At 49.6% G+C, this 24,800-nt stretch overlaps 1 protein-coding gene and 1 pseudogene across 3 annotated transcripts in view; one reads left to right on the top strand and one right to left on the bottom strand.

Moving 5' to 3' along the window:
- TRAM2 (translocation associated membrane protein 2) overlaps positions 1–15,456 on the bottom strand; it is an 89,250-nt gene extending 73,794 nt beyond the window's left edge. For both annotated transcript variants that reach the window (XM_008263046.5, XM_089333171.1), the window contains exon 1: positions 15,205–15,456. In XM_008263046.5, coding sequence (XP_008261268.2) covers positions 15,205–15,324 — 120 coding nt within the window. In that variant the 5' untranslated portion in view covers positions 15,325–15,456. The remainder of the gene's footprint in view (positions 1–15,204) is intronic.
- A 943-nt stretch (positions 15,457–16,399) lies between these two features.
- Positions 16,400–18,576, top strand: LOC108177432 (translation machinery-associated protein 7 pseudogene; annotated as a pseudogene). The gene is made up of 2 exons (XR_016233997.1): positions 16,400–16,954; positions 18,388–18,576. The product of XR_016233997.1 is annotated as a translation machinery-associated protein 7 pseudogene (transcript).
- Positions 18,577–24,800: the final 6,224 nt, after the last annotated feature.

Genomic DNA, 24,800 nt, shown 5'->3' with positions numbered 1-24,800 from the left:
ACCCGGGGCCAAGGCAGGAGACGGTGACGGCTGAGGCTTTCCGGCTTGGCAAGTGCACTTGTTACGTTCCCCAGCCTGCACACTACAGTCGTGCTTGCTGGTAGGGGTCCGGGTTCTAATAAAATCCTGAGTAAAACCACCAGGCTGTCCTAACAAGACCCTTAGATGCTCAACGAGGGTGCTAGAAATCAGACTGTGGAAAATCTCACAGCATCTGTTCCTAGAGGTCTGCAAAGTCTGGCAATGGATAGCACTTGACAGATCAACAAGTCCCCCCTCATATTGTAACCCACTTCAAGGAACTCTTGACGGACACCCCTTCAGGTACTCCCAAGTAGATCCCAGTGTACGGTGAGGCTAAATAACTTTCCTGAATGAATGCTCTGTTCAGGCCATCCTACGTCCCTCTGTCTGCCAAGCCCACCACATCCCTCCCCAGCTCTCCTATCCCTAGAAAACCTCCACAAAGTTCCCACTCCCTCTGCCTCCACTGAACACTGGAGTGTCCCCAAGTTAAGGCCCTGGTACTTCCAGCCAACCCTCTTCTCGCGTACGTAGCAACAAACCAAAAGGTGGAGGGGAAATTTTTTTTTTAATTTTTTTATTTTTTGACAGGTAGAGTTAGACCGTGAGAGGGAGAGACAGAGAGAGAGTTATAGAGTTACAGGCAGAGAGAGAGAGAGAGAGAGAGAGAGAAAGGTCTTCCTTCCATTGGCTCACCCCCTAAATGGCCGCCACAGCTGGAGCTGTGTCGATCCGAAGCCAGGAGCTGGGTGCTTCCTCCTGGTCTCCTATGCGGGTGCAGGGACCCAAGCACTTGGGCCATCCTCCACTGCCCTCCCGGGCCACAGCAGAGAGCTGGACTGGAAGAGGAGCAACCAGGACTAGTACCTGGCGCCCCAAATGGGACTAGAACCCGGAGTGCCGGCGCCACAGGCTGAGGATTAGCCAAGTGAGCCACGGCGCTGGCCGGAGGGAAAAATTTTCAAACTTAATGGGTCCCCACTATGTGAAAAATTACAAATCACCTTAGTTGCAAACAAATACAGTTTAAATGAGTCCAAAGGACATGTCAGTGATAGAGCCATGCCAAGACAACACAAGGCAGTAAGCAGGACAACAGCCACGCCCAAGGGCAGCACTGGCACCGCTGCACACCTCGGGTCATAAGGTGCAGGGAAAAGCCGTTTGTCTCTCCCAGATTTGACCACCCTTGAGCACCCGACACAACTGCCTCACTGCCTGCCCTAAAGAGAAGATGTACGGGGAAGACACAGCGAGAGATCTTACAGTTTTTGAAGCCTCGGAGCCAACATGAGAGACTTGAGGTGTCTGAGTCCCACCCGCTCCTCGGAGCTTACTTCCTGATTGGGGAGGACTGAAGATGTCCCCAAGTCAAAGTTCCCCCGTGATCCACAGCCACCTGACCGACTCCCTATCTCTAATCCCACTCTCCACAGTCTCTGCCACAACCCCTTCGCATCTCTGTGTCCCCAGCCTCTTCACAGGCTCCCCGGCATCTCCAGGACTGAGTCTCTACTCAGTGGCAGGGTTTACGAGGCCATCTGTGATGTGAACCCATCTCCCCTTCATCTCTCCTCTTCCTCACCTGGCCCACCTCCACAGCATCCTGTGACACGAGCGTATTGGATCTCACTAAAGCATACAAGCCCGCACCCCCTTCATCTCTGTCGTCACAAGGATGCACTACTCCCTCTGTCTAGTGTCTTCCCACATCTCGCAGTCCCTGGCCTTACTTAGCATTCACCTACCCTCATTCTGAGCTAGACCCTCCTCCATGTCCCCAGAGCACCCCCTCTAGGAGACTACTACACACCGAACCCCGCCGTCTGTTACACACAGAAGAGCAGGGGGCAGCTCAGCTGCAGCGCTCCGTATTAAGTGACCATACCGTCTCCTTTTATCTGTCTCCCTTACTTCACATTAAGGTAAGTTTGTATTACAAGGCAATGTGTCCTTTTCCTCCACGTCTGCAGCATCTACGGCAATGGATCACACAGAAGCACTGTTTAACTGACATTTGCAGAATAAGGGGGCAAGTGCTGAGAACCAGCCAACCTCTCTTGAGCCAAGTGAAGAACAACCTAAGAGTGGGACACTGGTCACGTGGCTACACTACACCTGTAGGTTAAAGGTATGATAAGTGGTGACAACCTGGCAAAGCCGCACTGGTCATGCCTGGAGTCATCTGAGCCCAAGAAACCCAGGGAAGTGTGCATATACATTTGGAATAGGACACAACTCTAAACATGATATTCATCTACATTTCATATACACCTTACATACAGAGTCTGAAGGAAACTCTAGGCAATAACTATAATTAATAATTTTGTGCACAAAACAGAGTTGCACATTGCAGAACTTTTCACTTGTGGCATCATGGTGGCACTCAAGAAATTTCAGATTTGGGAGCATTTCAGATTTTGGATTTTTGGATTAGGGTGTTTAACCTGCACCATGTACCATTCACTTTTTCATGGAGTTACAGGATAATCACTACAATCAAGTACTGTGCTATACTATTTGATTATAATAACCTCAAAATCTACTGAAGCCGTTTGCTCATGTATTAAATGACACTAAGTATTCATGGCTCTTTTAAAAGTTTTCTTGTACCTTCGAAGTATGTAATAGTGGATAATCCTCCCACCAGTCTACCTACCCCTGCCACTTGTGCCGTTCTCTCACTCTTTCTTCTAGGAGCTTTATACAGTCATGTGCAGAGGCAGGGAAGGGGGCTCTGAAGATGGCTCTGAAGGGTTGGCCTGCGTATAGCAACCAAGCACAGGCTTGGCCATAAGCAGGCTCCCTGACTTGCACCCTGCTTCTCAGCTATGCTCCAAATGAATGAGGAAGTCACAGAGGGGAGGTGTGCATGGGTGAGGTACCGCTGTACCGCAGCAACCCCTTCTGAATGCTCCAGTAACAGAAAGGAACACATATTGGGCTCTTAGGCTGTACTGAGCTCTCTCCTAAGGGCTGCATTTGAATTAATAGTTCCGATCCTCCCAACAACTCTATGACACATTAGCCTCATTTCACCAGTTGGGAATCTGAGGCACTGAGAGGTTAAACAATTTACCTATAGAGTGTGGAAAACCAGAATTCAAACTCAGGCTTCTGGCTCTGGAGCCATGATTTTAACACTGTGATCCATGGCCTCTAACAGGTTCCTAATGGAACCACCACTTACTATTTGTTGCCTACAAAAAGAAAAACAAAAAACAAACTCATAAGGGCAGATGTTATGGTGCAGCAGGTTAAGCCAGTACTTATGATGTCACCATCCCATATCAGAGCACTGGTTCAAGTCCCAACAGCTCTGCGTCCAATCCAGCTCCCTGCTAATGTGCCTGAAAAGGCAGTGGAAGGTAACCCAGGAGCTTGGGCCCCTGCCACCCACGTGGGAACTCTTCTTGGACAGTTCCAGGCTCCCAGCTCCACTATGGCATTTGGGTAGTAAACCAGCAGATGGAAGATCTCTTTCTCTGTCACTCTGCCTTTCAAATAAATCTTTAAAAAAAAAAAAAAAAAACTCACAAAGCAATATGTCCAAGAGAACTTTCTGCAATAATCAAAATACTCCCTTATCAGGGCCTGCGCTGTGGTGCAGTAGGTTGATCCTCTGTCTGCAGCACCAGCATCCCATATGGACACTGGTTCTAGGCCTGGCTGCTCCTCTTCTGATCCAGCTCTCTGCTATGGCCTGGGAAAGCAGTAGAAGATGGCCCGAGCACTTGGGCCCCTACACCTGCGTGGGAGACCCAGAAGAAGCTCCTGGCTCCTGGCTTCAGATTGGCCCAGTTCTGGCTATTACAGCTGTTTGGGGAGTGAACCAATGGATGGAAGACCTTTTTCTCTGTCTTTCCCTCTCACTGCCTTTAACTCTACCTCTTAAATAAATAAATAAAATCTTAAAAAAAAATACTCCATATCTATGCTAGCAGGCTTTGGAATATGGCTAGTCTGAGTACGAAACTGAATCTTTCGATTTCATTTTATTTTAATGAATTTCCATTCCAATAGCCCAACATGGTTAGCAGCTACCATACCAGATGGAACAGGTAAGGACTACTTTTAGTGAGTCAAAATTGTGAAATGTCAAACATCTGTGGCCACAGAGCACTCCTACTTGGCTTCAGGACAATGTGAGTGAACACTAATGCTCCTCTGTTTACCCATGCTGTCTTTCATTCAGTCCTGTTATTTTCAAGAAAGCGAGCAGTTGAAGGAGCCTGTGAGATGGCACAGCAGCTGCCGAGGGAATGGTATTAACTGCTGGAGCAAGGGCTTTAGAGTGCTGCTGGAGTGTGCAGCGGGGGCTGCCACATCACAGGTCAGATTCAGTCCCTACGTTCGCACTACTCATCTGGGAAAAACAAGCCAGAGATGCGCGCGCACACACACACACACACACGTGTGTGATGAACATATCACAGAATACGAAAGTACTTTCAGGTCCAGCAGAGGGCATGGACCATTCTGCCCAAGCAAGGACCCCCCCAGATCTGCTGATGGAACTTGGAGAGGCCACAGGGCCTCTGGGAATGAAAGTCACAAGCCACGCCCACCCCTCCCTTGCCTACATATATTCCTTCCTGAAGAATGAATTTTCTCCTTCCCTACCATATCCACCGCTAAACTGTATTACACACCAAATCCAAATTCAGGCTACCTCTGATTTCAACTCAAATGAGAAATGACAGAGATTAGAAACTGAGTCCCACAGCCTAACAGAAGCACAACTGTTCTCTGGTTACCATAGGTTGAGCATCCCTAATCTAAACTCCAAGATCTAAAATGCTCAAAAATCTGAAACTTTTTGAATGTTTCAGATTAGGTGTGGTCAACCTGTAAGTTTAAGCAAACATTCCAAAATCCAAAATATGTTGAAATGTAAAACACTTCTGTTTCCAAGCACTTCAGATAAGGATAGTCAACCTGTTCTCCTAAACCTAAATGGATGGGAGAAAGTGTCACCTTCCCTCCCTCCCAATCACTGACCACTTGAGTTCTGCACACATTCTCCAGCCCTATTTCACATGCCCATGTGTAAGAAGTCATGAACGACAGTGCTGGGTAATTAGTGCAGCAGTTAGGATGCTGCATGGGACACTCACATCCCATCTCAGAGTGCCTGGGTTCAAGTCCCTGCTCCACTCTCCATTCCAGCTTCCTGCTAATATGCAGCCTGGGAAGCAGCAGAAGACGACTCACGTAGTAGGGTACCTGTCACCCACGTGGGAAACCCAGACTGAGTTCTAGCTCCTAGTTTCAGCCTGGCCCAGCCCTGGCTGTTCCACGCATCTGTGGAGCAAATCAATACATGAAAGATCTCTCTCTGTGTCTCTGACTCTCTACGTTTGAAGTAAGTTTTAAAATAAAAGAAAAGGGTACAGAGTCGACAGTCGACACTCCCATGAAGTAAGCAGGGTCGAGAGGGATACGTGGTCTGTGATGGGCCACAGACTATTACTGGGAGAAATCAGGCCCCAGTCCTTACCCCTTCCACACACACCTCCCTGCCGCAGGCCCTCCAGGGCACTGGCCACTTCGCAGGCCTCCAGGACTGACTCTGCAAGACAGGAGCACACGCTCTTGCTCTTGTGCCCAAACCAGAGACCAAGCTTTAAAAAAAAAAAAAAAAAGAAACTATCACCCATTCTTTCCACCTCAACATTCCTCTTCCACACAGTCCCTAAATCCATACAAACAAGTTATTCCTTGCCCATCAAGGTCAAAAGTTGATCCAGACAAAGTCAGACAAAAAGGAAAAACACTCTGAACTCCAGAAGTATAGGGTCTGAAAAGCTCAATTCTACTCCAAGGTCCAAGGAATTCCTCCCAGCCGGAAACCGGGCATTGTGAAGCAGGCCCTGCGACTTCCTGCAGGACTCCAGGAATTGCTGGAGGGAAGGCTTCTCCAGCTCAGGAGCCCCCGGCGCTCTTAACCTCCAGGAAAGGAGCCGATAAAAGGGTCCTGGCACCTCTGAGTCCAAGCCTCGCGCCCACTGACTGGCGATGCTATCTTTTCCTAGATCCTGGCACCACACCAGGCATGCAGCCTACACTGCCAAGCCTTGCTGACCTACTGGCTTGGTCCTGAGCCTTCCTCAGAGCAAGGGGGTGGCGGTGAATGAAGGAGGGAGCAGTAATTGTACAAATCCCATCTCTACTCTTAGTCCCAAGGTTGGCACATCCTTACCTCTCCCGAACAGCTACAGAAGCCTTCACGATGGTGGTGGATCACTTAGCAGTCTCTCTTTAAAATACTATATAGGGGTTGGTGGCACGTGGCATAGTGGGTATAGCTGCCACCTGTAGCACCGGCATCCTATATTGGTGCCAGTTCAAGTCCCGGCTGCTCCACTTCTGATCCAGCTCTCTGCTATGGCCTGGGAAAGCAGAAGTCCTTGGGACCCTGCACCCACGTGGGAGACCCAGAAGAAGCTCCTGGCTCCTGGCTCCTGGCTTCAGATCAGCCCAGCTCTGGCCGTTGTGGCTACTTAAGGAGTGAACCAGCAGATGGAAGACCTTTCTCTCTCCGCTTAAATACTCTATAGGGGCCAGTATTATGGCATAACAGGTAAAGGTGCTGCCTGTGATGCCCACATCCCATATGGGTGCCAAGTGTTTGGGCCCCTATACCCACATGGGAGACCAGGCTGAAGTTTTAGGCTCCTGGCTTCAGCCTGGCCCAACCCCGGCCATTGCAGTCATTTGGAGAGTGAACCACCCCATAACTCTGCCTTTCAAATAAATAAATCTTTTTAAAAATTATCCACAAAAAAAAAGGAATTAAATACCCCCTAAGAGAGAATGTACCATTATAAAACAGACGAAGGAATAAACTGATTAAGCTAACAATACTCTGGCTCCGCAAATGCAGTAGCTTTATTAAGATGTCCTCTCCCCATCTCAAAGGCATCAGGGACTCAGAAGGTTACGTCCTTCCTACCCCAAGTGCAATCATCACTTCTACCAACCCAGAAGGTACATGACAGATGATGGGGGTTTGGCATTCAAAGGCTTAAGAAACTGCATGGAAGAGTTCTCCTAACTTCAGCCAAAGTTTCAATCAATAAAGCTCTCCCAGTAACAGAACTAGCACTTATGTGCATTCATATACACACACTCCCTGTTGGGAACCAGATGTTTGAGTCCCCACAAAATTCCTATGTTGAAATATCCTTGATGTGACAAAAGGAGGTAGAGTTTTTGGGAGGTGATTAGGTCACGTGAGTAGAGCCCTCATAAATGGGATTAGTGTCCTTATTAAAGACCAAAGAGACATTTCCCTTTCTCTCCCACTCCCCTTTCTGCCACATGAGGATACAGAGAGGAAACAGCCGTCTGTGAACCTGGAAGTGGACTCTCCCCAGGCACCACATCGGCCAATGTCTTGATCTTGGACTTGGCTAGCCTTCAGAAATGTGATACATAAATGACTGCTGCTTAAACTACCAAGTCTATGGTATTTTTGTGATAGCAGCCTGAGTGCACCAGCTTTATGCACTAAGAGTATCATTTGTGCCTCTGAAGACACCTAGGAGTGACCGCCACTCTTCTCTAAACACTGATGACCTTACCCTCAGGGTGTTAGGTCTCAATTTAATAAGCACCCCCTTACCACCAACAGCAATAGCTAAGGTTGAGGCCCAACAGCCTGAAGGCGCACCTGCCACTCACATGTAGTTCAAGACCTGACCCCTACCTACAAATCGTGTTATCAGCTTTAACCTACTGTACTGTAACCTCTCAGAGGCCAAGGAGCCCACCTGAGTCATCTCTGCATTCCCAGAGCTCAACATGGGTACTCAGTCACTCAACAAACAGCTGACAAATGAAAGAACAGAGTCTTTGCCTCCATTTGAATGTTGAGGGGTCTTCAAAAACTTTCATGGGAAATGTGTATTTATTTCAAAATTTTACGCATCCAAATAAACTTATCTTTCTGAAATCCTTCTGAAGCATTCAAAGGTAGGTTCTAGAATCCCAGTGAGCAGAACACCAGCGATGAGCCTTACAACACAGGTTCAACAGGCCTGCTGCTGAAGCCTGGACACATTGCCCATAAAGAATTCTCGTCATCTCAGGGACTCCTATCTGTCATGGAAGGACAGACCGACATCCTCCCCAAACCCAGGCTGACCCAACCACTGTTTCCACAACTCACGTGTTTTTAAAGGTGAATAAGAAATCATCTGAAGGCGCCAAAAAAAAAAAAAAAAAAAAGGACAACAACGATGGTGACATGAGTTCAAGCCCCAGTTTGGACCAAAATGTACTTTGTTGTCCTAAAAAAAAAAAAAACCAACCTAACCTACAGGGGTCTTATTCTCCTCGTCTGTAAACACCGTAGATGACCACTTCAGCTTTCCTGTAAGATATTATTTTATTTATTTGAGAAGGGGAGAGACAGAGATATAGCGCTCCCACTCATTGGCTCTTTTCCTAAATACCTGCAATGCACCAACAGGAAGCTGAAGTTTGGAACCAGAGTAATGAATGGAACCCAAGTATTCTGATGTGGGATGCTGCCTTCTTAACCACGAGGCCAGATATGAACGCCGACTGGCCCAGTGATGTCTTCTTCAACTTGTAAAATGCAAAGACCAGATAAGCCCCTGAGCTAGGGCCACAGTATTAAACTTCACAGTAAGGGCAGTGAAAACACAACAGCCAAAGGCATCTTTCTGCACACGCATGCCAGCTAATAGTAGGCAGACACTTCAAAAGTAGGTAAAGCGTCTGCCCGTTCACCTATATTCACATGTGGCATGCACACATATCTGGGTCAGTCTCAGCCATGTCTTTCAGGGAGATGCAAATTGCGATGATTGTTTCTGGCAGAAAAGCCTCCAAGTGGAACAACAACCCACAGACATTACTTCCAGGTAATAAACAGATTCCACTCAGACAAAGAAAAATAGAGCCGCCTGTGGCTACATTCCATAGACGCCCCGCTTGTGGAAGCACCAGGGTTGAGCTCTAAATGCAAGCCAGACATTGCTGACTTCTTATTTTGGCTCCCTCTCACGCAGGGTGGATGATCCTCGGCCAAGTCTCTCCTCTAGAAGCTGAGCTCTGGATGGGTATGACAACCCCCATAAACCATCCCAATTACAGGGTGAGGCCAGTAAAGCGTTTCACAGATGTCAAGTGCTGCCAAGCCCTCCAGAAAAACCAGGGAAGGTGTCAGGAGGCGACGTGGCTCAGGTGGACGGCCACAGAGCTGCCTCTCTCCTAAGACTGGGCTCCCACAAACTCACTGGAGGGCTCCGGGGGCCTGAGAGCCCCCAGCTCACAACCTGGCTCCACTTCCTCTGCTGAACAGCAAAGAAAGCCTGGGGAGCCTACACCACGCAGAAGCGATCCCGGGGAGCTCCTTAAACCCCAGTTCACTGGCGATGCTAATAGGCTGTGGCAAAGGCTCGGTTCTCCTCTATTGCAGGACATTTGAGACAGCGGAGGTAAATCAAGGCAAAGTAACAGAATGCGCAGAAGATAAAGGAATCCTGTTAGTGGTTTTACTGTTTTCCTTTCCCCTCACCCCTCCTCTCTTTAACCATTAGGTACCAAAGGATACCAGATACACAGCGCTGGATAAAAAAGGTAGCAAGATGGTATCAGCAGAGTTTCCCACCATGGCCTGCTAACAGTACTCTCACTGATTAGAAAGCACTTCTGTCGTTTGAGAACTCTAATCCACTCTTATCAACCCTCTGGCTTCGTCATTTATCAGGGTGGGAACCAGAGGTACATCAGCTAGGCCACAGAGTGATTTCTGGGGCCCCTGCCCGTGAAGAAGCAGATCAAAAAGGAGTTCGTGCCTGCCAGAGAGCAGCTTGCACCATAGCAACACATGTGATTCTGCAAACAGCCAGGACTGAGGGGCCCCGTTGTGACCAGTCTGGACATTGCCTCCAAGAAATCAGCAACTGAGCGTTCAGACAACAGAGCAAGCAAGAGAAAAGTGGCACCTAGTTAGCTTGCGGGGCAGTCTCCTCGGGGATTTCACTTTGCTACACAGCTGACAGGGGCAGTGCTGAGACCCCCAGTATCCATGGCCTGTGTTCTAATAAGATGGATGGCAGAGGGAAAACAGATGTTCTGCACAGAACAGTCACACCATGAGGCTCCCTAAGAAAAAGAGGGACTTGGGTGGAGCGATCATCCCGTTTAAAGTGCAGACAGCTATCACTGTAGGATGTGGGGACAAGGTCTCTGTCTCAAAACACGTCAGCTCTGAAATGAAATGCAGCCAGGGTACCTGATGAGCCACCTAAAGGTGGAAGGTAGACTCACAGACCCAGCCATGACGCTAATCCTGCCAGTCAGCAGTGTGACTGTGGAGACCATTAAGACTACCATCAAGGACAGATTAGTCCTTAACTGGTAGTCAGGGTTAAACACTCACTCACTAGAGCCGATGCTGTGGCTCAGTGGGTTAGGCCGCAGCCTGCAATGCCAGCATCCCACATGGATGCAGGTTCAAGTCCCGGCTGTTCCATTTCCAATCCAGCTCCCTGCTAATGTGCCTGGGAAAGCACCAGCAGATGCCCCAGATACTTGGGCCCCTGCCACCCACATAGGAGACTGAGATGGAGTTCCTGGCCCCTAGCTTCAACCTAGCCCAGCCTCAGCCACTGCAGCCAATTGGGGAGTGAACCAGCAGATGGAAGATCTTTCTGTATGTCTCTCCATTTCTCTCTGTAACTCTGTCTTTCAAATAAATAGATAAATATTTTATAAAAACCTCACTAACCAATCAACACCATCTTTCTGGATTTCACATTTTTGCTAAGCGAAGAAGCAGAAATAACCAGCACACCCTGCCATCCTTTAGGATAGAATTACACCAAAGGCTTGACCAGGAGAAAATCCAGCTCCCAATTTCTTCTCTGTTGCTCAAATCACTGAGCCATGTACGCAGAAATCCAACCACTGAACAAGGACGCCCAGGAGAATCTGGGGCCCCTCTCGGTTTCCTCTAATTTCTCTAGAACACCACTGATAACTACTTCAGAGACTACAGGGGAGATGCACAAAGCCAGGCACTCTAACCGCTGGTGAAGCAACTTCTTCCAAGCGTGCTGTAAGTTAGCCACAGGCAAACGACCTACGTCCAGAGCCGTGTGCCTGGGCTGTTTGCTCATGTCCTCCTATTAAGACTGGGGTGTTAAACAGGACTGTTTTACAATGCTAACACTGAGAGACAGGGCCAGCGGCCTCATTCCAGCCGATGACGCCTACAGGTATGTCTGGGAGGACGTGAGCTGGTGCCACAGACCCCGTGTACTAACAGGCTGCGACACAATGGGCCCTCACAGTACATGCTGCAAACATTTCACCCTGACAAGTCCATCAATGTGTCAGGGAGAGGAAAGGAGGCAGTTCCTGGAGAAAAGGTAGATCAGCCGTATCGGCCTCCAAAACCATTAAAAAGCGAAAACCAGCCACTACGCAAAAACTCCCCTGGGCCCTAAATCTTAAGTCATGGCAGACCCAAGAGAAACCAAACCAACGAGTGACAGGCCCAGATTTTCAGAAACGTCTCTTTGCAGCTGCAGAGCCTATAAATGAGCTTTAAAAAGAGAGAAAGAAAAGGAAAGGGAAAAAAAAAAAGAGTTTCTGTCTCAAAATGACATTTTAAAGGTGGTATATAAATCGCTTCCTCTCCCTGCCAGGCGCTCCTTTTCCTCCTGCTCCATTCGCTAATGAAAGAGTTTTCCTCTTCCTCTGCCTGTTTCAGTTTGAAACGTGGCACAGAATTGGAAGCTGGAAGGGAAGGCAGCAGCGCGCGGGGAGGGGAAGGCTCCTTTGGAATCGGACACACCCTGCAGGAGGTCAGGCAGGATTCTACCTACAAAAGGACCCAGGGACCAGAGAGCTGGGCAGAAAACTGCCCCTTGCGCCACCTCTCCCAGACGCAGAGCTAAGAAAGAGAAAGCTGGAAAGGAAGGAGGGGGAAAATAAAGTTCCACATTCCTGACATTTTTTAGCCAAGTGCTGTGGCTGCACAGAACAGCTCTATTCCAAGCAGCCTGTAGGATCGGGAGAAAACCTGGGTTCAGGAGGAAAGAACTACCCTGGCCCTGGAAATGGGATGGCTCCAAACTAAAACCTGAAGGGGTGTGGGGGGTGGGGGTTACTCTTCAAGGGGGTTTCCACGAGGAAAGGATCCCATTGGAGGGGAGCTGGGGTCATCAGGTCCCTGGGGACAAAGTGCTGAAGTTCCAGGGTCCCTGCGAGGGACATGACAGCCCACTGAGTGCTGATGAGGTGAGCGGTGAGCTGGGAAGGAAGGAGCAAGGTGGGGATGAGGAGATGCAAGGGTTACAGCTGCCTGGGGCGCGGGAAGTTGGGGAACAGGGGCAGCTCAGTGGCAGAGGCTGGGTGGGGGACCCCACAGGGAGCAGAAGCCAGGAGAGCGGCTCCTGGTGGGAAGAACCATAATTGAGTTTTCCGGGCTCTGCTGCTGAATGGAGGAAGCCAAGCCTGGCCCGGGCCTGATTCCCCTCTCCCTTTCTAGCACTCCCCTTGTCCTCACTCCTAAGAACAACTGTCCGCTCTGGATTGCGTCAGCATCCCCACCCCCATCACGTGTGTCCCTGTGTACACACACATGCACATCACACACCTCCAGGGAAGGACCCAGAAGACCTTCAGTAACGTGTGGTGAGTCCTGTACTGGGATAAGGAGGGCTTCCTCCTTTGGCTTCACTCTGTGAGGATGCCCACCCTGGTCCCCCTGAGGTCCCCAGAAGTATCAGAGGCGCCTCTGGTCTCGTTTGGCAGGGGCAGCAGAATCCTAAGGGCCCTCTCCCAAACACCTATCCGTGTAGAGAGTCAGTGGGTATGAGTAGTGAAGACCTACTATGTGCCTCACACAGTAGCAATGAATCCTTCCCACTGGAAGTTCAGGGCAACACCCTCTTTCCCACAGAACAACTCTGATGGACAATGCCAGCAGAGAGAGGAGATACCTGCCCTGTAAGTCCTATAGGTCCAGGATGCTACAGGAAGAGGCAGGGGGATGGTGGGAGAGGGGGCCTGCAGCAGTGGCCCTCTCCACGCTCCAATCCTCAGGGCAGGTGGAAGTTTCCATACGTTTCTTTCTTCTCATCTTGCGCCTTTATCTTCTACCACATACTGGGGCTAAGTGCAGCAACTTTCAACTTCCACAGATTGGCAGGTTTGACACAAGACCAGAGGCAGACAGGGAAGGAGGTACCAAGTTCAAATGCTGGGTGGCTCCTTTTGAACAAAGATAAAGCGGGGAGAGCCGCAAACCTTAACAGATTCTACAAACACTACAGAAAGAGCCACAGGCTTTTGCAGGAGACTTGGCCGGCTGCAGAGCGCGTGGCTCTGGGGTTTACAGCTGTGTCTCTCCAGCAACACCCTCCAAGACTAGGACACAGCAAGGGAGGCCTCTTAGAATGGAGCCCAGTACATAGCACGGGCCAGGTGAAACAAATTCTCCGCCTTTCACTACGCCTTATGATGATAAATAACAACAGGGCACCGAGAGCAAGAAAGTGGTTTTCAGGCTGGCGGGATCTGTTACGGCGTGGGCTGCTGCCGTGACCTCCGTTAAACCTTACAATCACCCTGCAAGGATGACAGACTTCCCCAATTTTCTTTGAGGATGGAGAAACTGAGGCTGCAGTTTCTTCAGATTAGTGACACGGCCGGCACTGGGACCCGGAGTGGGGGTGGGGGGGAATGATCCTGCCTTGACAAAACCCTAATCCATACACCGTAGGAAGGTGGCGGGGTCAAAGGAACCTGCAAAGTAGAGCCCAATCTTGGTCTCCAGTTGGTGTCTTTCAGCCCCTCAAGCCCAGCCAAGCACACACTCACCCCTCCAGCCCTGGCTCCAGGCACCACAGGGAAGTCCCCAGCTCGAGGACAACTCCACCAGCCAAGTAGGACTCTTGTTCACCCATAGGCAGGGGGACACGGATGGAGTCACCCATCTCCAAGGCAGTGTATAAATGCTTACAACTTCCCCACACACCCCTGGGAATAGATAAGCAACCATGCCCAGAAGAGAGGACAAGGAGCCAATCAGAAGAACCAGAGGCCACCACGTCGAGGGAGAAGGCAGCACCAGCAACGGATCTCACTTTGGAGACAAGACATGCCCAGCATACCCATACCCGTTTCCTCCATCCTTCCTTCCTTCCATCACACTAACGCGGTCTGCAGGAGTAAGGGGAACTTCCCATCAGCCCCCATGGGCTCTGGCACCCTGCTGGCTTTACTCTAACTCCTTGTTCCCTGAGGCCTACGTAACCCATGGCTGTCCGGGCAGGACCCCATCCTCTGCCCACTCCCACCGCTACAACTACAGGAGAACCTCCTTTCCGCTACAAATAGAGAGAGTCCCTGACCCTCTCTTTGCCCCGTTAGGGGTTGAGGTTCAGGTCCACCATGGATGGATCGGAAAGGACAGCCCACAAAGCTGCACAAAGCGATCAACGGTACAGGCCGGTGGAGTAAGTGGCCCATTCGGCCAGAGAGAAAAAAAGAGGGAGCAAGAGGACCGCAGAGGCTGGCGCTGGGATGGGGCCAGGCCCGCACGTGAACACGCAGAGCACGTTCCAGACTGGAAGATGCACAGCACCCACAAAATCAGACGGGAGGTAGCAAAGGATTCGGGTCCCTACCACTGGAAAAGCCCAGAAGAGCCGGCGGCGGCCACTTGTGGAGCTAGGGGGTAGCGGGTGGGTTGTGCAACGCCTGCGGGTCTGGGAGTCTCCCAGCTTGGCTCCGGGACGCCAGAAAGGGAACCTCACGCGTGGGGCCAGGGTGGCAGCACTGCGGTTGGTTCGAGGCCAGGCTGGGGTTTCAGGGCTGCAGACTGAGCTGCAGGATACGGTGGGTACCCAAGGGGGCGGCAAAGCATGGCACCGCTGCCACGGCGCCGGTAGGAGGTGCTTTCTGGGCTGACCTGGGTTCAGGACGTGGGGGGTGGGGGTGGGAGGGTGGCAACGGTGCACACGGCGGGGGGAGGGGGTTCAGCGCACAAAGCCCGGGGTGCAGATAATGAACCGGGCAACAGGGCAATCCGGCTCCCACGAGGTCTCCTGGGACCCGCAGGGGTGTGCCGGGTGCCGCGCGAGACGCAGCAGCGCCGACCCCTCCGACACCCTTCTCCCCGTTCCCTCTCACCTCGAACATAAGCCCGATGAGGACGCAGAGCACCAGGCAGAAGCCGATGTCCGCATGGTTGTGGATGACGAACTCCTGGCTGAAGAGCGGGTAACTTTTCGTCCTCCTGCGGAAAGCCATGGCAGCGGGCGCGCAGCGGCCGGCCGGGCCCGCACCCTGCGCTCACGAGCCGCAGCGCAAACTTCGCCAGCCCCGGCCCGGTCCGCCCGCCGACCCGCCGCCCGCTCGCCCAGCGCGGAACAACTTCTGGGCCCCGCCCCCTTCCTCCGCCTCGCCCCCGCCCGGAACCGCCCCCGGCCGCAGCCCCCTCCGCACCCGCGGCCCGCACTCGGCGCGCAGGGCTCGCTGCGGCCCCGCCTCCTGCGCGCTTAACCCTCGCGCCGCCGGGGACGCGCGGGAGGCCGCTGCGGCTTTGCGGGCGCCCCGGGGTTGCGAGCGCGGCCCCGCTCTTCCTCGCGCCGCGCCCGCTCCGCGCTCGACCGCATGCCCGGCGCTCCGGTCTCGGCCGCTTCCCGCGCGGAGGGAGCAGGCCGCGGAGGAGGCGGACGCCCGGGCCTGCCCGGACAGGAAGTGGGTCTGGGTTTCCCACTCCTCGAGCCCCGCTCCTTCCTCCGCGGGGAGGGAAGGGCTGGGCGGCCGCGGGGTGCGGGGTGCCCCGGCTCGTGCGCCGCGGTCCCTGGGGCTGAGGCTGCTGCGCTGGCTGAGAGGAGGCAGGGGAGCCTCGGGCCGGCGTTTTCGCTGGCCACAGCGTCCTGCACGGACAGGATAAGAACGGACGTTGAATCGACTGTGTCTTGAGAGCGTGCAGAGGACTAGGCTCCGTTTGGGTGGCCTCGCAAGTGCAGCAAACAAAAGACCCTGGGGAGTTGCGTTATCAGAGGGGAGAGAGAGTCCGGGTCGCTGACTGCAGTTTTGTCCCTAGCTTCTGAGGCCCTCGTGCTACCGTAAATTAGTTTTACACTTCTCACCCACGACTGCCTTCAGTCTCGATTGATCTGAAGAAGCGAGAATAAATACTGCAAAAGAAAGAGGAACATTCTCATTGAATATTACATCTTAAGTTTAATATTGTCTTAAATGTACTTCTGAAAGGACAAAAGGTCTTTTTAATAAGTTAATTTACATTGGCAAATACTGGATTTAATCCTACCGGTAATGAAGGAGTCAGCTAATCACTTTCTAGACGTACAGAAATATAAAATGAACAGAGAACTATTTAATTCCTATTCCTTTTTTATATTAGCTCCGCGGTTCTTTCACTTCTAGGCAAATATGATTTCTTTAAAAACGGCACAGTTTCTGAAATGTGATTGAGCGTGGATGGGAGTCCTAGAGAAATTCTACTCCTAAATTTGCATTCTTCGGTATTTAACATCTAGTCTTCAGTTTTTGACTCTTAAGGAAATGCGAAACTAGGATACTAAATTTGATTAAATCCCATTTGACCTTTGTTTATGGAAAGAGCTTTTTATTTGAGAGAGAGAATCACCCTATCTGCTTGTTCACACCCCCAAAAGTCTCCAACAGGGAGGGCATGACCAGGCTGAAACCAGGAGCAAGGAAATTAACCTGGGTCTCCCATGTGAGTGGCAGGGACTCAGTACTCCTCAGCTGTTATCTGCTGCCTCCCCAACACATAAGCAGAAATCTGGATCAGAACTGGAGTAACGGGGACTTGAACCAGGGACTCCTGAATGAAATGCAGTCATCCCAAGAAGCAGTTTAACCTGCTGTGGCACAGCACTCACTGGTGAGCTTTCTTAAAGTTTGGCCTTAATCTTTTCTTTGTTTCCAGATTTGTTTATTTGGAAAGCAAAGTTACAGAGAGAGAGGGAGAGACAGAGAGAGAGAGAGATCTTCCAGCCCCTGGTTCATGCGCTAAATGGCTTCAACAACTAGGCAAAAGCCAGGAGCCTGGAACTCCATCTGGGTCTCCCACACGGGAAGCAAGGGTGCACCCACTTGGGCCGTCTTCTGCGACTTTTCCCACGTACATTAGCAGGGAGCTGGATCAGAAGTGGAGCAGCTGAGACTCAAACTGGCACTCATATGAGATGCTGGCATTACAGGCAGCGGCTTAACACATTGTGCCACAACACCAGTCCCAAGCTGGGCCTTAGTCTCATGATAAACTGTGGACCACCTCGATTTTCCATCTTTGAAGACAGGTTCAAATTTTCAGCCTATAACCATGTCTATTAGGCTGAACATTTTGAACTTGTCTTCCCTTAATGGGTCAATACTGTGAGGGTGGGCATTAAAAATGCTTTGGACACCAGCAATCCAGTAGCGGAATGGGCAGGGAGAGTAATGAGCAGGTTGTGCTTGGGTTTGAGTGCTTGCTCAGCTTCTTACCCAGTTTCCTTGTAATGGACACTTTGGGAGGCAGCAAATGATGATGCAAGTACCTGGGTCTGGGCCAGCCACGTGGGAGAACCCAATGGAGTTCCAGGCTCCCGCCTTCATCCTGGTCCAGTCCTAGCCTTTGGACCATCTTCCGCTGCTTTCCCAGGCACATTGACAGGGAGCTGGATCGGAAGTGGAACAGCCAGGACCTGAACTGGTACTCCTATGGAATGACTGCACGGCAGGAGATAGCTTTCCCTGCTAAGCCACAGCACCAGCCCTGCAACTCTTTCAAACAAATAAATAAATCTTAAAAAATCAAAAAGTGGGATGTTGCCAAACTGGTTTTAACAAGAGTTTGGGCTAAAAGTCCTGACAAATATGTTTTATGTGTATTTATTTATTTGGAAGAGCAGCAGAGGGAGAGAGAGATGGAGATCTGCATCTTCTGGTTCAGCTCCAAATGCCCACAACCGCCCGGGCTGGGCCAGGCCAAAGCCAGGAGTGTGGAACTCCATCTGCGTCTTTCCTGTGGGTAACAGGGACCTAAGTACTTGAGTCATCATCTGCTGGCTCCCAGGTTTCCACAGTCCTGTGAGTTCCCCGAGTGGCTCCCATCCACTCCCACCTCCACCATTCTACACCTGACCCACGCTACTTACCCATGGGTTTTCCTGTCCAATATCTTTCCTTTTAATATTAATTCCAGTAGAAATGTTTGTGGAGCACCTACTAAGTGCCCCACACTGTGCTGCTTACTGGGGGACTAAAACACAACACACCTCCCATGTGGTTTTAAAATGTGTCTTCAAATTATTTGATCCTCTGCCCTTCAAGAGGTGGCCATGACCAGATGGCAAGGTGGCAAGAAGAAGCCCCTGACACAGCCCAAGAAGCAAGCCAAGGAGATGGATGAGGCTTTCAAGCAAAAACAAAAAGGAGAAGAAACTCAAAGAGCTAAAAGCAACCGTCACGGGGGAGGGCTCCTTGGCCACAGGTGGAATTAAGAAATCCGGCAAAAAGTGAGTTGTTCCTTGTGCCTGAAGTAATGGTGCCCTTGATTCCAGTCCTATCTGAACAACCGGATTCCTGGCTGTAGCATCTTTTGCCACCCATAATTAGAATGAAGTGTTTAGAATGAAGTGCTATCTTGGAGCCTGTTGTACATTTACAAACAAACTTTTGTAAAAAAAAAAAAAAGGGGGGGGGAATCACTATAGGTAGCTCACTGTCTCCTTAGTTGTTTTCATCCAGCCTTTTTTTTGACAGGCAGAGTGGATAGTGAGTGAGAGAGAGACAGAGAGAAAGGTCTTCCTTTTACCATTGGTTCACCCTCCAATGGCTGCTGTAGCCTGTGTGCTGCAGCCAGCGCACCGCACTGATCCGAAGCCTTGGCACCGGCCCATCCAGCCATTCTTAACTGAATTTAAAGTAAACCCAGCTGAGAATCCTTCCAGAGTTTGCATTTTGGTCTTTGTTTTGCAAATTCTGTATCACCTGGAATTAAAACAGCTCACTGGAAAGGTTAAAAATAGAATAGAGCCCCTGTGCCGAGGCTCACTAGGCTAATCCTCCGCCTTGCGGCGGGCGCTGGCACACCGGGTTCTAGTCCCAGTCGGGGCGCCGGATTCTGTCCCGGTTGCCCCTCTTCCAGGCCAGCTCTCTGCTGTGGCCAGGGAGTGCAGTGGAGGATGGCCCAAGTCCTTGGGCCCTGCACCCCATGGAAGACCAGGAGAAGTACCTGGCTCCTGCCATCAGATCAGTGCGGTGCACCGGCCGTGGCGGCCATTGGAGGGTGAACCAATGGCAAAGGAAGACCTTTCTCTCTGTCTCTCTCTCTCGCTCACTGTCCACTCTGCCGGTCAAAAAATTAAAAAAAAAAAAAATAGAATAGAGCAAGGTGGCACATGGTGGTTATTCATGCCCCTCCTCTTGATGGTGGGCTGGGCTTAGTGGCTCCCTGCTAACAGAATAAGGTATGCATGATGGTTGTTGCACCTCAGCACTAGGCTATGAAAGGCACTGTGGGCTCTCCTTTCCCTCTCCTAGATCACCTGCTCTGGGGGAAGCCAGATGGCACCTTGTGAGGATGCTCATGGTGCTCTGGACAGGTCCACATGGCAAGGAGCTGAGGCCTTCTGCCAGCTGCCCGCACTAACTTGCCAGGAAAGGGGGAGCAGATTGCCCAGCGCCGTCAAGCCTTCAGATGAATGCAGCCCCCGGTGACCTCATGAGAGACCTGGAGCCAAAACACTCCAGGTAAGCCTCTCCCAAATTCCTGAGTCCCAGCAACCCTGAGGTGGCTGTTTGCTGTCTTAAGCCACTAAATCTTGCTGTATCTGTTATGCAGCAAGAGGTAAGTCATGCACACTACCGGCGTTTACAATATTTTAGAACAGACAAAGGCATCATCACAATTCAGGGTAATGATCGTGATTCTAAAACCGATTTCAGGGGCAGGTGCTGTGGCACAGTGGGTTAACGCCCTGGCCTGAAATGGCGGCATCCCATATGGGCGCCGGTTCGAGACCGGACTGCTCTACTTCCAATCCAACTCTCTGCTATGGCCTGGGAAAGCAGTAGAAGATGGCCCAAGTTCTTGGGCCCCTGCACCCGTGTGGGAGACCCAGAAGAAGCTCCTGGCTCCTGGCTTTGGATCAGCACAGCTACAGCCGTTGCAGTCAATTGGGGAGTGAACCATCGGGTGGAAGATTTCTCTCTCTCTCTCTCTCTCTGCCTCTCCTCTCTCTGTGTAACGCTGACTTATAAATAAATAAATCTTTAAAAAAAATAAAACCAATTTGATGTATGTTCACCATGAATATAAGTGAATATAAACAAAAGGTAACTTAATTCTGTCTGGAGTATAAGGAAGGGGACATTTGGGCTAGGCCTTTATCTGAGAGATTTTACTTACAAAGAATGCAGAAGAGGGGTGGGAAATATATTTGGAGGCTTGAGCTGAAGCCAGACTGCAACAGGTTTTGAACGCCACAATGAAGGGATGTGACTTTATTCTGCAAACAATAGGATGGATTGGGAGGCTTTTAAGCAGGGTGGATCTGTCTTTAGAGGAATACTATCAGGAGAATGGAAGATCATTCCGATTTAAGCAGTGTGCTGTCAGCAAGTCCACTTGGGAAATGTAACAGTCCAGAAAGACATGAACACTACTCAAAGAGTATTAGTGATAAGAAAACAGGGGAGATGAATTATTTCAGACACATTTCAAGGATTAATTAATCACATTTGGTGACTGCTTAAATATAAGTCATAAGGGAGTTGAACAAATCAAAACTTCAGGCTGGGATAATATAAATAATGTTGGGATCATTAAGAATATATATGGAACAATAAATAGATAATGAGCAGGTTTAAGAGAAGAAGATGGGGTCGGTTTTGAACAAAATGGGGGAGACAGAACATCCAGACTGGCACCTGAACACTTCAGCTGGAAACTTATGGGTTGGATTTGGGGAGGGAAAACCGGAACTAACGGTTATCAGTGTCCATTTTTAATAGGACTGATGAAGCCATAGGTGAAATAAGTGTTCCAGGAGAGCAAGAAAGAATATGAAGTCAGAAGATTCCCACTGAAACCCAACACCCAGAAGGGAGACGGAGAAGGAAGAAAAGGAAAGGGCGAATGGGGTGGAAGAAGTCACAAAGGCAGGTTAGATCAGGTAGGACAGGAATGAGATGAGGCCCTTGATTCAACTGCTTTTGAGAATCCACTTTTAGCTGAACATCAGAGTAGGCTTAACAGTATATGAGAAGAAAATGGGAAAGTAATTATTATGTTTAAAAAAAGAGAGAAATGGATGGTGTCTTGAGAGATACAGAAGATCTAAGGAATGGTCTTTACATTTGACTTTTGAGACTGATGCATGTTAGGAGACAGAGAAGAAAAATCTAAGAGAGTGGGGTGTAGAGGACTTGGGGCATGCACTGAAGATCCTAAAAATACAAAAGTTCACTGATGAAACCAGGAAAGAGGCTGGAGGGAGCTCCAGCAGGATCAGGAAGGCATATTCCTCTGAGATAGGGCCAGGAACCTAAGAATGGGGGACTGTGTAATTGCATCCGTAGGTGGAGGAAATGATCGCATTACCTCTCATTTATATGGCAACTTTGCAATTGCTCTGTGAGGAAGCAAGACAGTTTTACCAGCTCCTTCTTGTAGCTGTTCTGAGACACATGAATGACCAAGGGCCACATAATTAGTGGGTCGCGAAGCCTGGGTTCAGACCTGTGAGTCAGGCTGTCAGCACAGGAGTCCATTTTCTGGATCTTCCTTTAGGAAGTTCAGGCTTCCTATAGCATAGCCCCACCTGCCCCTCTCTACCTATCCAGTCAGGCTGCTGATTCTTGACTACATCAACTCTGTTTTTAAATGTTTACTTATTTATTCTCACCTGCTTGAATGCTGGGGGTATGTGGGTGGTGTTATCTTCCATCTGCTGATTCATTCCCCAAATGCCTACAATAGCCAGGGCTGGGTCAGACTGAAACAAGGATCCTGGAACTTTAGCCGGGTCTCTCATGTGGGTGGCAGGGGACCCAAACACTTGAGCCATTATTTACTGCCTCTCAGGATACATTAGCAGGAATGCTGGACTGGAAACAAATGAGGTAGGACTCCACAGCACTCCAATATGGGATGCAGACATCCCAAGGGGTGGCTTAACCCACTGCATCACAATGCCCACCACTGTATCAACTCTAAATTGGAGTAATCTGTCCAAAACAGACCTGGTGGTTTCTCATCTCCATGTGTCTTTGTTCACCTTACAATGCCCTTGATCCATGTTCCTTTGCCTAAAAGACAACCATGTTTCAAAATAGTCGCTATGTCTTTCTTCACCAAGCTTCAGACAACTAGTCTGGAGGCAGGACCTTGTACATGGCTCTCAGGTAGCACCAGATTCTCCTCCATCAGTGTGTTTGACGCTTCAAGTCAGGAGTTCTCCCATGGAATACTGTTGCATTCCAACTGCACCAACCACAAGAGAACCACAAGTGTGGGTTAAATGCACAACTGAATGAGAGACACTGCTGTGTCCACCTTGTCTGCATGAAACACAGCGGCTTTTTTGTTGATGAATTATCCCGATCAGCTAACAGTAACAAACGCCCCACCCCCACAGTAAGTGGAAAAATGTATTTTCTCACACAGGGAGAAGGCAGAAGTCAATTTATTCCCAAGGATAAGTCATACATCAAAGGCTTACTTTCCTTCCACTTTGGCACCTGGTATCAATTCTTGTCTCAGGCTTGTCCCTCATGGTTATGAAGTGGCTGCAACAGCTCCAGGAATTCTATCCTTCAACAAAGGACAAACCAAACAACAAGACCAAAAATTCAGACAAGAAGGGGAGAGGCATTTTGAAGAGTGAAGAAAATTTGCCTAGAAATTTTTCATACTTCATTGGCTATAGTTGAATCCCATGCCCACTCCTAAACCAAGCATTGGCAAAGTGAGTGGAATTGACATGATTATGTTGACTTTCCCAAGAAGCAGAGAGGCTGAGACATCTAATCTCCTTTGAAGATACTGGTTGCCTGTTACCTGGACAAAACAGCATGGCAAGAGGGGCCGGGGCTGTGGCCTAGTGGGTAAAGCCATCGACTGCAGTGCCGGCATCCCATATTGGTGCTGGTTTGAGACCCAGCTGCTCTACTTCTGATCCAGCTCTCTGCTGTGGCCTGGGAAAGCAGTAGAAGATGGCCCAAGTCCTTGGGCCCCTGCACCCACGTCGGAGACCCCGAGGAAGCTCCTGACTCCTGGCTTCGGATCGGTGCAGCCCTGGCCATTGTGGCCATTTGAGGAGTGAACCAGCGGATGGAAGACCTCTCTCTCTCTGTCTCTCCTCTCTCTGTGTAACTCTGACTTTCAAATAAATGAATAAATCTTAAAAGAAAAAAAAAACAGCATGGCAAGAAAAAGTAAAAATTGGTATGGAGCAGGCACCCAGAATGAGTCCATAATTTTTCAGTGTATTTCACCCATTGTTTTGCCATTTTGCCCCAGAGAACATGTGGCACTTGGCCCAAAATAAGCCTTGCTTTCTGATTTCTGTGCACTCTGCACATGAGCCTTGCCAGTGTCACTCACCTTGCAGCCACTGTCAGAGCATCTGTATAAAGAACCTCCTTTGACAAAGCAGTGCTTGTACTCTGGCAGATGGATGTTTTATATCAGACTCCAAAGCATCTTTCACCAAAGGATGAGACTTTACAGCATCAGATCTTCCTACCCCCAGTACTGCAACAGTTTAGTGCAATCAGTGTGTACCAAGGGGCAGGGATAGTTAGAATGAACTCCTTTGGGGCAGGCAATAAGGGGTTACACATCTCTAAAGGGAAAGACAGAGAAAGAGAGCAATCTTCCATCTGCAGGTTCACTCCCCGAATGCCTACCAGAACAGGAGCTAGCCCGGGCCAAAGCCGGGAGCCTGGAACACCATCCAGAACTTCCATGTGGATGACAGGGACTCAAGTACTTGAGCCATCATCTGCTGCCTTCCCAGGTTGCATTAGCAGAAAGCTGGAACAGAAGCAGAATAGCTGGAACTCATACCAAGCATTCTGTTAGGGGATGTGGGCATCCCAAGTAGCAGTGCCACTGGGCCACAATGCTCGCCCCTAAAGAATTTTAAAACCATGATAAATCCCTCATTGCAGTGTGTCATTCTGGATTTAACCCTGGAACAACAACAACAAAAGGATATTAGTGCAAACACTGGTGGAATCCAAATAATGTCTGTTGTTTGGTTAATAGTACTATACCAACATTAATTTCTGTGTTTTGATAAAAGGACCATAGCTTTGCAAACTGGGTGTAAGGTATGTGGGAACGCTGTTATTTTTGCAACTCTCTTCATAAATCCAAAATTATTTCAAAGCAGCTTTCAAAATATCAAAATTGACTGAAAATTGGTCTGCTGTCTTATTATCATCATGTATTGGGGATCCTAAACAATGCCTGTGATAAAGTGTTTCCTCTCCTCCCCAAAGCTTTTTGGTCAAAGTTTTAAACAATTGTAGATACTGTACAACCTTTAAACACACACACACATACACACAAGCTTTAACTTAGCATAATTCTATTATTTATCTTTTAATAAGCACTATATTCTATATTCAAGTAAATCCCCAAAAACCCTTATATATACAGTTAGCTCCTGATATATGCAATTCAAATACATACATTTGTTTGAATCCCATTGGAATCATCTGACTTTGTCTCC

The sequence above is a fragment of the Oryctolagus cuniculus genome, chromosome 5, assembly GCF_051225735.1.
Source record: "Oryctolagus cuniculus isolate XC-2025 breed Fujian yellow rabbit chromosome 5, ASM5122573v1, whole genome shotgun sequence".
In the NCBI taxonomy this organism is placed as follows: domain Eukaryota; kingdom Metazoa; phylum Chordata; class Mammalia; order Lagomorpha; family Leporidae; genus Oryctolagus; species Oryctolagus cuniculus.
This window is presented reverse-complemented; position numbering and strand designations above follow the sequence as displayed.